Source organism: Astyanax mexicanus, chromosome 21 (genome assembly GCF_023375975.1).
Source record: "Astyanax mexicanus isolate ESR-SI-001 chromosome 21, AstMex3_surface, whole genome shotgun sequence".
Lineage (NCBI taxonomy): Eukaryota > Metazoa > Chordata > Actinopteri > Characiformes > Acestrorhamphidae > Astyanax > Astyanax mexicanus.
In genome coordinates this window covers 29,274,160-29,289,676 of record NC_064428.1, presented here as the reverse complement: position 1 = coordinate 29,289,676, position 15,517 = coordinate 29,274,160, and the positions used below count along the sequence as shown (strand labels likewise).

General features: G+C 37.4%; 1 protein-coding gene across 1 annotated transcript; it reads left to right on the top strand.

Moving 5' to 3' along the window:
- The first annotated feature begins 3,116 nt into the window (after positions 1-3,116).
- Positions 3,117-15,239, top strand: gyg2 (glycogenin 2). Its single transcript, XM_022674668.2, has 9 exons — positions 3,117-3,361; positions 5,931-6,072; positions 7,862-8,036; positions 9,455-9,617; positions 9,734-9,860; positions 11,070-11,238; positions 12,705-12,869; positions 13,532-13,642; positions 15,034-15,239. Exons 1-9 carry the CDS (start codon positions 3,355-3,357, stop codon positions 15,217-15,219), a joined length of 1,245 nt encoding a protein of 414 aa, XP_022530389.2. The 5' UTR covers positions 3,117-3,354; the 3' UTR covers positions 15,220-15,239.
- Positions 15,240-15,517: the final 278 nt, after the last annotated feature.

Here is a 15,517-nt window from a genome sequence, read left to right as displayed (position 1 = left end):
CACACGGTCCCAGTTGAAGTCATAGTACCGCTTAGCAAACTCCAAACGTTTGCGTTTATGATTGTGAGTGAGAAATGGTTTCTTCCGTGCATGCCTCCCAAACAGCTTGTTGGCATGTTTTGGAGACTTTGTGACCCCAAGAAGCTACCATTTGTTGCAATTCTGTAACAGTGAGCTTTGGAGAACTTTTTATTTCTCTTATCATCCTCCTCACTGTGCGTGGTGGCAAAATAAACTTGCGTCCTCGTCCAGGCTTGTTTACCACTGTTCCAGTTGTTTTAAACTTCTTAATAATTCCTCTGACAGTAGATATGGACAGGTGTAGGTGAGTAGCGATTTTCTTGTAGCCATTGCCTGACTTGTGAAGGTCAACACACATCTGCCTCACTTGAATGGTATGTTCCTTTGTCTTTCCCATGTTGAAGATAAATGGCCTCTGTGTCACGTCATATTTATACCCCAGGGAAACAGGAAGTTGTGAATTACTAATTAAATGTTCCTACATACTCTGATCAACTTCGTAAACTACTGTAGAAGTGACAGAAATACTTTTATTAAATTTATTTCCTAAGAATTGTTAGGGGTGCCAATAATTGTGGAACAGGTGATTTTATGAAGAATAATTATTTCTTAGTCAGGGATTTTATTTCCCCCTTAAAATTTACTTGAGTTAAAGGTTGGACTTTACTTTTTTTCCCATCGTGGTCCTATATTATTTTGAACGAAACTCAATTTATGAGAAGCTAAAGAACACATCTTAACCAGGGGTGCCAATAATTATGGAGGGCACTGTATATATATATATATATATTATTAAATACTACACTGACTCCATTATCATTATAAAATAAATACTTTTATCACCTTTAAATTGTTCTGTTTGCAGTTACGATGAGGGTATCTTAAAGGTGTTTTAAATGCTTTAAACATTATAAAAATACAGTAGAACGAGTGATAACTCGCTCTTAACTTTAGCGGATTGGTATTTTTATGGCGCAGCGCTTTGGGGTCTTGTCCATTAAAGAACAGGGAGAAAGAAGGAGGATAATAATAAAGTATGCACAGAAACAGATACAAGAAACAAGGAGGTGGTCATAATATTAAGGCTGGAGAGTTCTTGGCTGTCTGTAGTTGGAGAATATGGATATTTGTGCTTTAATTTTACAGGTCTGTTACAGTACAAGCTGAAATTCTGTCTATTATATCTGCTTTATTTTCCTTTTCCTTTTGTAAAAAGTTATTTTTTGAGCTTTTGTGGTAAAATTACACTAGAATTCCTTCCAGTTTCTCTGTAGACGACAATCAATAATGTAACACATCACTAACTGTTTTTTGTATATACTGTATCTCTGTGCAATTACTATGCAGTGGTCAGATGGTGCTCTGATTACACCAGTGGAAGCTTCGCAGTTTTAACAGTAGTGTGCTTTCTGCTTTCTGATACGAAATCCATTTGCTGGCCTTTTCTGTTAAAAGCATTAATGAAGAATGTTTCACACTTTCACTGCTATATTACATTTCTGCTTTTAAAGTAAGTGTTTTTTTTTTCTTTTTAGTGTTATAAATGTAAAACAAAATAGGTCAAATACTTTTAAAATTATGATTTATGCAATTATACTGACAATGTGTGTTTTGCTTCTTACATCAGGACAGTTTGTGTTTCAGGCCCATTTTTTCAGATTTCTTTTTTCTGATTTTACAGACTTTGTTCTTTTTGCCTTCAGTTGATGTTCTGGATTAAACCAAATAAAGACAATGACCCGTATGGAATTTCTAACCATGTAGTGTGTATACGTGTATACGTTGTTTGAGTGTGAGTGTGCATTATCCAGGTTTAAGAACAACATATGAACCCATCCAGACAAATGTGTTTTTAAAGGTCTAATTTCATCGTTTTTTCATTCAATTTAAAATGTCTAGTTGTGGTCTCTAGTATGAATGAACGCCATTTTTTGTGAAAAAAGTGCTCAGGTGTTTCTGTATAACCCTGCTTTTGTTTACTGAATTAGTGGTCTCTGAAGAAAGACAGGGTTTTGGTTCTTGCTCATGAATATTCATCCATGCAAACATATCGTCCCTGATTGGCTAACAATCAATTTTACAGCTCTAAAACTCAAACCCCACAGCATTAATGAAATTTCTTTCAGCTTAACTAACGCTACTAAACTCTTACCTCAGACTTGGTGATTCGGTGCTTCACAATGTAAAGAGTAGCAAGAAAATCAAGTAATTAACTTAATTGACTACTTCAAATAGCTGACTGAGAAAGTCCAGCCAAGATGTGTAAAGTTGTAATTTGAACAAGAGACGCTACTTCGAAGAATCTACCATTTAAAACATATTCTTTCTGTTTATTAAATATTTCCATATGTTTTTCATCATAGTTTGGATGACTGGATGAATTATTATACCAACTACAGCTCTGGAAAAAAAAGAGAGACTGCATAGAAATGATGAGTTTCTTTGATTTTACCAAATTAAAAACCTTTGAAATATAATCAGATGGATGATCACAAGCCATCAAACCAAGCTGAACTGCTTGATTTTTTGCACCAGGAGTAAAGGCATAAAGTTATCCAAAAGCAGTGTGTAAGACTGGTGGAGGAGAACATGCTAAGATGCATGAAAAAAACAGATTTAAAAAAACAGGGTTATTCCACCAAATATAGATTTCTGAACTCTTTATATGAAACTTTATAAATAGGAACTTGTTTTCTTAGCTTTATTTGAGGTCTGAAAGCATCTTTTTTGTTATTTTAGCCATTTCTTATTTTCTAAATAAGATTTTTATTTGGAATTTGGGAGAAATGTTGTCCATAGTTTATAGAATAAAACAATGTTCATTTTACACCAATTTAAGTTATGTCCAAACTTTTGACTGGTATTGTATTAGCAGAAAATCATTATCATCTCTTAGAAATGACACTACACATGTTGTTATTATTAAAGTGACCTATTTCCTGCGGTTTGTAAGAAGCCAACTGTAGGAGCAGAGTTGAATGACCTCCCAGTGCCTCCTGACCGATATACACAGTAAAACATTTATTTTTTCCTCTTGTTGACCTTCTGAAGTTACGCTATGACCAGTTGAGTTTCAGTGGCCTTTGCTGGATATAGAATATAAGACATAAGCCAGTGGTCTGGTTGTAAATTCTAGCTATTACCAATTTGATTCTTTGAGCAGGCAGAAAGAGTCGTAGAGTTACAGTGTAAATCTCTTTCGCTGTCTAGGAAATGAACTTTGTGCAGTGACCAGTTGTTGGCCTTTGATTTGTTGTTGCAACACAAACTTGTACAGAAAATCTGCTCAAATTCTGGTCCACCAGGAATCGCAGGAAAAGACCACATGACAGAATGACGGGTGAGCAAAGATTTTCATTTTTAACAGGCGTAAAGTTGCTGTTTTTGTTTTATTCCAAGTCGTTTTGGGATGTTTCCATTGGTCTATTCATCATGAAATTTGGATACAGTCTAAATAATTACAGCCAGATTAACATTTTGTCAAAATTTTAAATAAAAATGAAAGTTTTTTTTGTCTGATAGCTTTGAAATGTAAAAGTTCATGATTGCACATTTACAGGGAGATTTAAAAAGGAGAACACTTAAAAATGATGAGTTTCTTTGATTTTACCAAATTGAAAACCTCTGGAATATAATCAAGAAGACGATGGATGATCAGAATGAATTTTTGCACCAGGAGTAACGGCATATAGTTATCCAAAAGCAGTGTGTAAGACTGGTGGAGGAGAACATTCCAAGATGCATGAAAACTGTGATTAAAAACAGGTTTATTCCACCAAATATTGATTATTTCTGAACTCTTAAAACTTTATGAATATGAACTTGTTTTCTTTTCATTGTTTGAGGTCTGAAAGCTCTGCATCTTTTTTTGTTATTTCAGCCATTTCTCATTTTCTGCAAATACATGCTCTAAATGACAATATTTTTATTTGGAAATGTTGTCTGTAGTTTATAGAATAAAACAAAAATGTTCATTTTACTCAAACATATACCTATAAATAGCAAAATCAGAGAAACTGATTCAGAAACTGGAGTGGTCTCTTAATTTTTCCCCAGAGCTGTATAGCTTTCTAGAAGTTCTATTATAAAAACTTCTAGGTGCATTATTATTTGTCAATGTGTATATATGAATACAAATTCCTATAGGATACTGTTTGTTTGACTTTTGTGCACTTTATACTTCTACTTCTATACTAAAACTGCTATATTTATAGTTTCCTAAAGAACATTAATGAAGACTTCAGTGTCGTCATTCAATTACTAAATGCACACAAATGATGTTTTCTTGTTTAATTCGTTTTTATTCCACATGTCAGCATATCCCATCGACCGTTCCAACCCCTGTCTCTGTCCAATGAACAGTGACATTATAGTCATCTAATGGCCATCTGTTCCTCTGGCCTGGCAGAAGGAAGAAGGTCAGAGGGACGGCTGTGTCATTAATCAAATACAGGACGCCTCTGATTAATCAAGCCCACTTCAGAGGACAGATCGTGTTAGTGGGCTGAGGTGGGACGCATTGTCATGTAAATATTTACTGCTGATTTATCCTTGAATTTAGGGCCAAAACACTCCCCCTACTATATTAGAGAACCGTGATTGGACCAAAAAGTGAAGGGAAAAATACAATGCCGTAAAAAGCATTTGCCTCATACTTACATTTTTCATATTATTATTATAAAAAAAAAATATATATATATATATATATATATTTTTTTTTTATTATTATTATTATAAAAAAAAAACATTTTACAATTTCTGAACACTTTAGAATTGTATTTTTCTGCATCAATTTGACCTAAAACGTGATTAGATTTACCTAAAAAAAAAGCCTAGAAAATAGACAAGAACTGAATTAAAAAAAGACAGATTATTAGACTTGCTCATTTGCAATATTTATTAAGGATAAAAGACCAATATTACATATCTGTGAGTACCCAGCATACATCTCTGGAAGAAAACTAAGAGACCACTATGTTTACATGTTTGAGTAAAATGAACATTATTGTTTTTTTCTAATAAGAATATTGTCATTTAGAGCATTTATTTGCAGAAAATGAGAAATGGCTGAAATAACAAAGAAGATTCAGAGCTTTCAGACCTCAAATAATGCAAGGAAAACTAGTTAATATTCATAAAGTTTTAAGAGTTCAGAAATCAATATTTGGTGGAATAACCCTGGTTTTTAATCACAGTTTTAATGCATCGTGACATGTTCTCCTCCACCAGTCTTACACACTGCTTTTGGATAACTTTATGCTGCTTTACTCCTGGTGCAGAAATTCAAGCAGTTCAGTTTGGTTTGATGGCTTGTGATCATTCATCTTCCTCTTGATTATATTCCAGAGGTTTTTAATTTGGTAAAATCAAAGAAACTCATCATTTTTAAATGGTCTCATTTTTTTTTAGAGCTGTATGTGAACATTTGCTGCCCATCCCCCTTTATGAATTAACTGTGATAAGTTCAATTTAACTCTGCACAACCAGGCCTGATTACTGCCAGACCAGTAGAATCAAGAAATTACTTAAATTAAACCAGTCTGACGACATGAAGCAGGAAAAAAGATCTCAAAAAGCAGCACAACAAAAAAAGCTTTGGGACTCCAGTAAACCACAGTGAGAGCTATTATTATTTACAAATGAAGAAACATGGAACACGGGTGAACCAACCAAAATTACTCCAAAAGGGCATGGGCAACTCATCCAGGAGGTCACAAAAGAATCCAGAATCCCTCAGTTAAAGTCAGTGTTAATGATTCAGTAATAAGAAAGACACTGGTTGAACACTATGGAAATATTCTTCGGACTAACGAATCCAAGGTGGTTTGTGAAAGGTGTGTATCGTGTTACATTATTAGTATTGGTCTTTTTTAACTGTGTGTTTCTCTTCTTCTCTTATTGTCTCTCAGAGGCTCACCAGGCCTTCGTAACTCTGGCCACTACTGATGCATACTGTAGGGGGAGTCTAGTGGTGGGCAAGTGCTTACGAAAGCATGGAACGACCCGGAAACTGGTGGTGATGGTCTCTCCCAGTATTAGCAGAGAAGCTCGGTAAGAACTGAAACCTTTGAGGTTGTTGAACATTTCAGTCATTTTCACAGGCCTTCGTTGACAAATTGGAGCTTTTTTTTATCTTTTGCACCAAATACAGAATAAGGTCACCTGTTTTAATGACGAAATAAAACATTATTTCGTATTTTTTCTCAGTATTAGCACTAAATTGCCTCGGCCCCAGCTTTTTTTTTTGGAATATGTTGCAGGCCTGAATGCAGGAATGAATGTACAGGTATATAAATAAATGAAATGAAGTTGAGCAGACAAAATGTGAAATATTTTGAGTTCATTTTGTCTGCTGGGAAGTAAACATAAGTTTTTAAAAAATATATATTTATTGTTTTTTTTCATGTTGTCCAAAACAACATTCTTTTTCTGATTTGGGGCTGCATTACCAGAATGAGTAAATCCAAGGTTCTTGGGAGCTCACAGGGCTTTAGTTCACTGGTGGAGCATTATTCCTTATTTTAATTAGTTTATCTTATTTTAATTTTTAATTTATTTAATTTATTTTTGTTTATTTATTATTACTTTAATATATATATTTTTTATGTTTTATATTTTCATTCTTTTCCTTAGTTATATTATTCATTTAATCACTTCTTATCATTTTTAACATTTTACTTTACTTTTACTATAATCTTTTTACTTATTTTATATTTTGTACATTTTTCACTTTTATTTTATAATTTTCTGTTTTACATATATATTTTATTAAATGTTAATTTAAAATGAGTTCTTTTTTATTATTTTTCACTATTTTATTTCTTAATATTACTAAATTATTATTAAATGTGTTCAATCCCTTTGATGTTATAAATGCTCCACAACATTGTAAAAGAGGGTCACCATCAATGTTTTGCCAGAGTGAAGATAAAGGTTGATTGATATTCACCCTCCTAATGTTAGTGTGGAGGGTGGATAAGGGTCTCCACCAGTGGTCCTTTACTTTACCTCCCGGCCTGCGTAGTAAAACCACTCCAAATGATTCAGAATGCAGCAGCACGTCTGGTCTTCAACCAGCCAAAACGGGCTCATGTCACCCCGCTGCTCATTGAGCTCCACTGGCTACCAGTTGATGCTCGTATCAAATTCAAAACTCTTTCAATCGCCTACAAGGTGATGACAGAACAGGCTCCTTCCTACCTGCACTCGCTCCTGAAGGCTTACGCTACCTCCCGGCCGCTGCGCTCCTCCAGTGAACGTCGCCTCGCTTTACCAAATAAACACTCACACAAAGCAATCCAGACTGTTCTCATACAGAGTTCCCCAATGGTGGAACAAACTACCTTCTACTACCAGATCAGGAGAATCTCTCGCTATCTTTAATAAACTCCTGAAGACAAAGCTCTTCAAAGAGAACTTACTCTCCTAACACCTCTAACTAACTACCTTCTACTACCAGATCAGGAGAATCTCTCGCTATCTTTAAGAGACTCCTGAAGACAGAGCTCTTCAAAGAGCACTTACTCTCCTAACACCTCTAACACACTAACTACTTCTAACCCCATTTCCTTCTTCCCCTCCTTCACTCCTCTATCCTTTTATTTCCCTTCGACCTCCTTTAAGCCCTATCTAAATGGTTTATCTTAATTCCTATTACTTTTGTACTTGACTTTTGTAAGTTGCTTTGGACAAAAGCGTCTGCCAAATGTAATGTAATGTAATGTAATGTAATGTAATGAAGGAACCACTGCTCATTCATGGTCATTCACACTCTCTCCTGTTTTTAAAATCACTCTTTTAGAACTATATCTAATGTTTGTGTGTTTGTGCATGTCCTCAGTAAATCTTTACAGGACGTATTTGATGAGGTCATAGTGGTGGACGTGTTGGACAGCAGGGACAGTGCTCACCTCTCCTGGCTGAAGCGTCCAGAACTGGGAGTCACTTTTACCAAGATCCACTGCTGGACGCTCACACACTACACTAAGTGTGTGTTCCTGGATGCAGATGCACTTGTGAGTGGTTGATTTTAATACGTTTCAATATGTTTAAGCATCACTTTGTAGCACTTTAAGACTTTAAGCTTTCACTGAGTACAAAACAGTTCCAAAATGAACTTTAGTATTTACTCTAGAGTAAAACAAGATATGATGTTTGACTTATGAATCAATACTGTATATACAGTGTTTATGGTATGACTTTGGTTACTTTTCTGGCAGAGCAAACAGTGAGGAGCCTATACATCAGTACACTGGTCTGTTTGAAGGTCATAACCTTCTAAAGACTTCAAACGACGATGAAAACTGTGTATTTTTAAACACAGATGCACAGATAGATGATATACAGCTCTGGAAAAAATAAACGAGCACTTAAAATTGATGAGTTTCTTTGATTTTACCAAATTGAAAACCTCAGGAATATAATCAGGAGGAAGATGGATGATCACAAGCCATCAAACCAAGCTAAACTGCTTGAGTTTTTCGCACCAGGAGTGGCATAAAGTTATCCAAAAGCAGTGTGTAAGACTGGTGGAGGAGAACATGATGCCAAGATGCATAAAAACTGTGATTAAAAACCAGGGTTATTCCAGCAAATATTGATTTCTGAACTCTTAAAACTTTATGAATATGAACTTGTTTTCTTTGTGTTATTTGCTATTTGTTATTTGTGTTAAAGCTCTGCATCTTTTTTGTTATTTTTAGCTGTTTCTGTAAATGACAATACTTTGCCATACTTACATACAAGATCAGTTACAATACTGAACATTTACAGAACATTTTCTCAGTCAGCTTTATGATTTGAGGTAGAGTCACCTGAAATTCAGGCTTTCAGTTAGCAGCTGTGCTGAACTCGTCAAGTTACTCGAGTTACTTGAATTTTTTTCTCTCTTAGGGCGTTTTCACACCTGTAGTTGGTTTCTATGCTTCGAATCAGTTGATGAGTTTATTTACTTTTTGGTTTGGTTTCACACAGGCAAAATCCTAAACGCACCAAAATGTGTGTGGTTTTTCCAGTTCTCGTTTTCCACTCGTTCTTGGGCTTCCTGTGTGTTTATTTATTTAATTTTTAATGTTTTCCTTTCTTCTTGGGTTTACCTGCTTTGAGATCAACTGTTCTGCAATTGGGTTCAACAACCCTCTGGGCTGGAGAGCTACTAGTCTGTATAGTCACTCCATCCCATTACACTTCTTCATTTTCCAAAATAGATTTTTTTTTGTTTTTGTTGCCCGCCACGTAATGGCTTGGAAAATATCTGGCCCTCAGACAATTTAATTGCCGAACTCTGGTCTACTACATGCAGTGAAAAGTAATATTACAGAATTTTGCCTGAATATGACTTTTTTATGATTATTATTAGCCTCAATGTGATTGGTTAAATGCTACTGCTAACAATATTTAATCTTCATTCAATTTGCTGTTCTCTGCTTTGCAGGTTTTGTCTAATGTAGATGAACTTTTTGAGCGAGAGGAACTGTCAGCGGCTCCTGATCCAGGCTGGCCGGACTGCTTCAACTCCGGCGTTTTTGTTTTCAGGCCGTCACTGAACACCTACTTACAGCTTCTGGAGCAGGCTGACCTGCACGGCAGTTTCGATGGTGAGAAGAAGGAGAAGCTAAAACCTCTTAACAGGTGTCACTGTAATGAGATCATCAATGTTTATTTGAGGTTTCTTATAATACAAGCCATTTACCATTATGCATTTCTTTTTTAGGAGGAGACCAAGGACTTCTAAACACTTTCTTCAGTGATTGGGCGACCAGAGACATCAACAAACATCTACCGTTTATTTATAACCTCAGCGCCAGTTCACTCTACACATATTTACCTGCTTTCCACAAGTATGTGTTTTATTTATCTATAAAAAAAATTTTTATAGGCCTACCATAAAGCAAAATACACTATATGGACAAAAGTATGATAAAAGGACACTTACATATTACACCTAGATTAGCATTAATGACATCCCACTCGCTGTAAATCCTTACACATTTGTGTGAAGTCAATCCCCTTTTAAAGCTCTCTGCTGGTATTGATCAGCAAAGCATTGGTTGCTGAGGTTCCTAATCAATTAATGGTAGAACCGGTACTGACTTAGGCCGGAAGAAGGCCAGATTATAAGGAGAAGTATCAATAAACATCTATTTTCTGATCTATTTTCATACATAAGTCGCACTGAGTGACGCTAGTAAGGAACAGGGGTGTCGCCATGTTTTCCTTCTAATTCAGCAGGTCTCACCGCTGGGTGGCTAAGCTAAATATATATATATATATATATATATATATATATATATATATATATATATATATATATATATATATATATATATATACGGTATATATATATATATTTTTTTTAAGTCAAATGAGTGCTGGATGTTAATCTACACAGATTTCTCTCCTGAAAACTGTTTATTTGGGTGAGTAAAGTGCTTCTGTTTATTTACAGTAAGCTTAGATTTCCAGATTTCCACTAAGGCTGGGTGCAGCAGCAAGTGGGTACAGCTGTGTTAGCCGATAATACTCACCTCTAAACAGGGAAAGAGCTAGCTAGCGCTTAGAGTGGTTAGCGGCTAATGCTAATACTGCTGTTTAAAGCTGACGATTTTTAAGAAAATGATCTGAAGTGAACCTTATAGTGCGAACAATGTGGTAAAAATGTCATATCAGCACCCTTGTGGCTGTTAAGCTGATATCAAAAGTAAATGCTCAATCAGATACTGTAGGAAATTAATGAATAAAGAATGATTTCATTGAATCTGTGTGATGTGATGTTTTTGGATTTGTTTTTATTACTTTTAGAAATGTGGTAATAAGTGTTTGAGTAGTTTTTGCGTAGTAGCCCATTTGTCGATGCTCAAAAACAAATTTCTTGAAGTTTTTATTTATTTTAAATCATGATCGTTTTGTAATTGTAAAATATCAGCTTAAAATCACACAAGATTTTAATACTGACCTCGATATCAGAATAAAAATCATGGTATCGAACCATCTCTAGTGTAAGAGGATTTTAAATGCAGTTCTTTCTTATTGTGTTTGGTATTTTGCAGATATGGCTACCAGCCAAAAATTATCCACTTTCTGGGAGCATCCAAGCCATGGCATTTCCCAAACGTCCAGAAACCGTCCAGTAAAGCTCCTCCTTGGGATTCCAACAGAAATTTGGTGCCATATATAAAGCTGTGGTGGAAGGAATACTACAGTCAGCCACAACAGAATGTAAGTGCACCAATTAACCATGCTGGTAGATGTGGTATAACAGATAACACTACTACCACTATTGTCAGTGAGCTAGCACACCATGTGGAAGACTGGGGGTCAATTCCAGGTCTGGGTGACTATGTGGTACTATATCAATAAGATTTCCTGGGCAAGACTCATCATTCCATCAAATGGAAAAGCGACAGTCTAGTAAATATGATTCTGGACTCTTAGGTTGACATTAGTCACGGTTTGGTTAAATTGTGCTGGAGCACGGGTTTGCCCCCTCCTCACTCCCCCTGCTGACCTGCACTCACACTGCGTTTAAACAATACGTGCCCGAGCACGCTTACATCAGTACATCACACTTACTGCTCAGTGGGCTTACCGATGTTGTGCTAAATTCCGCACCCCAGCCATGCAAAGCACCCTCTCTCTTGATAAAAGTGGAGATATTCCGCTTTAACATAAGAAGTTCGCACATTGAGGCTCTGAGTGTTCAAGCAAGTGAAACGCTGCCACTTTGATCTAGAGATCAGTGGTTTGAATCCTTGTCATGCAGCTTGCTATCAGCTGCCAGAGCCCTGAGAGAGCACAATTGGCCTTGCTCTTTCTGGGTGGGTAAATGTCGCTCTTTCCCCTCATCACTCCTAAGGTGATGTCTATCAGCACAAGACGTCTGTGAGCTGATGTATTGGAACCAAGTCACTGCGCTTTCCTACAAGCGCGCTGTGATGCTACTCGGCAATGCTGCATCAGCAGCAGTTCAAAAAGTGGGGGTGGCTGACTTCACATCTTCACCCTACTGGTGTTGGGCATCACTAGTGATAGGGGGAGTCCAAATGAGTAGGTTGGGTAATTTGGCCTTGTAAATTGGATTTGAAAAAAAGAAATACGCACAAAAAATCACGATTAAATGCATAGCGACATAGTGTGCGCTCCCAAGAGGGGGTGCTTTTCCTGGCGGGGGTGCTGAGTCGTGTTCGTTTACAGGAACGTCGCATCTCTGCTAGGTTACCAGTATGTGGCGGAGTAATACACGGAGAGCTTCAGTTACAGTGCATTACCGGCTGATAATGACACTCATAAAACACCTCTCAGCCAATCACATTGCAGGGTCGGAAATTTTACATTTTACTTTTAAATTTACATTAACCTGTATTAAAGGCAATGACTTTCTCACCAGGGAGAGCTCTATATATCTCTAAATCTCCAAAGCATACAGACTGTCGCTTTAACAAATATTTTTTTCTAAATGACGCATGACCACAAATAAGTTTTAAGAACCTCTGCCTGATATGAGGGTCAAACACCAATTAAAAAAGTTTAACCTAAAACGATCAGTTCAATCCAAAAACTGTCTAGTAGTTTAGGAGTATTCTGAAGAGACCTTGAACACTCATTTCTCAAGGTCGGAATCCACCTTCCTCTGAAGCTGCCATACGAGAGGATGTGGATGTGTGTTTATCTCCCTCTCGCTATAGAGACAGCAGCCCCTGGCAGCACTACAGACGGCTGCTCAGCCTCAAAGCCAAGAGACAGGCCCCGAGGCCCCGAGCTCAGAGGAGGAGACGCTCAGCCAGACGCTCCGAGAGCTGACTTTCAACCTGCCCGCCTCAAGTTCATGTCATCAGCCGGAGGAGATGATGGTGAGGGAGTCGGTTTTGAGTTGTTTTCCCACAATCCCTTCTGTCTTTCTTCTGCTTTATCTCAGTTAAAGGGATGATGGTCTGGCCTAGTGTCAAATGTACATGTATCTATATCTAGATTTATCTTATAGGCCAGCTGAGAGATGTTTAATGTCTTTAATGTAAAGATGTTTTACACAACAGAGTGTTTTACAGAATCAGAGAATCAGAATCTCAGAAAATTAGAATATTATATAAGACTAACTGGTACTTTTGGCAGTGTGGACAGTCTGCCAAGTCCTGCTGGAAAATGAAATCCAAACCATCACTGATTGTGGAAACTTCACACTAGACCTCAAGCCTGTGTGTCTCTCCACTCTTTCGGATTTCATTTTCCAGCAGGACTTGGCACACTGCCCACACTGCCAAAAGAACCAATTGGTCTTATATAATATTCTAATTACTGATTATACACTGATTTTTGGGTTTCATTGGCTGTAAGCCATAATCATCAACAATAACAGAAATAAACACTTAAAATCGATCACTCTGTGTGATCAATTTAGTATCTATTTAATATCTAATCTATTTAATACATGAGTTCCACATTTTGAACTGAATTACTGAAAAAAGTAACTTTTCAATGATAAGATTGATTGTTTTACTTGATCTGAACCCTACAGAGCCCTGACCCGAGGGATGCTGAGGAATCTGATCTCTCAGAGCTCCAATACACATCCTTCAGAGACATGGTAGAGGAAGACATGATAGAAGAACCCACTGAACCAGATATGGTATGTCTGTGGTATATTTCTTAACAGACCATATTCACCAACTATTTACTTTCCTGAAATTATCAGAGAAGCAGTGATTTTTTTCTAGATTTAAGTCTTACGTCACTCATTTTGAGACTTTGCTATTGATTTTTTTTTTTTAGAAATTTTACTTAGAACCTACTTTTAAAAAATGTATTTTGTTAACAACACACAAAAGAACCAAACTGGTTTTGTATGAACTGGGTGCATATTTTAGAGGCTTTTGGAGTTTGCACACCGTAGTCGAGCCAAGCAGTACAAAAAGTCAGACCTATTAACTCACGTGTTAGAAGAGAATGATCACATTTTTCCACTGGAACTGGAAGGCCTGGAGTTTTATTTGAAATGAAATTCATTCACATGCTGCCATCTGCCTGTGTAGAACAGGTACTGCACAGCTGTCTCAGGACTGCATATACAGCACACACTGTTCAAAGTTAATTTTATAACATTATTATCCATCTTATCAGCTCTTTGGAGCATGTAGAAGCCCTTTGTAGTTCTATAATTACAAACTGTAGTTCTGTATCTGTTTCTCTGTATCATTCTTTTACTCAAAAATTCAGTGGTGGTCAGAACCTCACAGGATAAACCACCACAGATATTTTATGGTTGGTGGTTAATTTATTCCCAGCACTGCAGAGAAACATGCCCACAGGATGCTGCCCACAGGATGATGACCATAGCACAATGACCACAGGACGCTGCCCACTGGATGATGACCATAGCACGATGACCACAAGACACTGCCCACAGGATGATGGCCATAGCATGATGACCACAAGACACTGCCCACAGGATGATGGCCATAGCACGATGACCACAAGACGCTGCCCACTGGATGATGACCATAGCACGATGACCACAAGACACTGCCCACAGGATGATGACCATAGCACGATGACCACAGGATGCTGCCCACAGGGTGATGGCCATAGCACGATGACCACAAGACGCTGCCCACTGGATGATGACCATAGCACGATGACCACAAGACACTGCCCACAGGATGATGACCATAGCACGATGACCACAAGACGCTGCCCACTGGATGATGACCATAGCACGATGACCACAAGACGCTGCCCACTGGATGATGACCATAGCACGATGACCACAGGATGCTGCCCATTGGACGATGACCACAGGAAGCTGCCCACAGGATGATGACCATAGCACGATGACCACAGGACGCTGCCCACAGGATGATGACCACAGCTGTGCCAAAATTTTTTGATGAATGGACCAATAGAAATTCAACTTCAAAATGACCTGAAATAAACTCTTTTTACATTGACTTCTATTGAAAGTTTTGGAGGTACTTGTTTTTCATTGGAAAGCGACAATATAAACTGTTTACTTGTTTGCAGGCTGTGGAAGAAAGCAAGGAGGAGGAGATCAAGGAGGAGAAAAGTGAGGAGGAGATCGGGGAGGAGAAAAGTGAAGAGGAGAGCGATGAGGAGCGTCGGAGGCGGTGGGAGGAAGGCCGGGCTGATTATATGGGCAAAGACGCTTTTGAAAACATTCAAAGAAAACTTAACCTGTTTCTTAATTAAAAGTATGTTTTAGCTAGGAAGGTCTCACTGTATGTTCTCATTTACACTGTGTGTGTGTGTGTGTGTGTGTGTAGATAATCATTTGACTTCCTTTTTGTTCTTTTAGTGGCTACCGACCAATCAAAGACCAGTCACAGACACCCAGCAAACATCTAGCAGGTTTAATATCTGGACTAATCTGTGACTGCAAATCAAATTCATTGACTATCTACAGTCAATAGGATTGCGCAGAGAGAGAACCATGTGACCAACCATTGAATCTTCTGCATGGCATCGTTCATTGCCGATGCATGTCCTC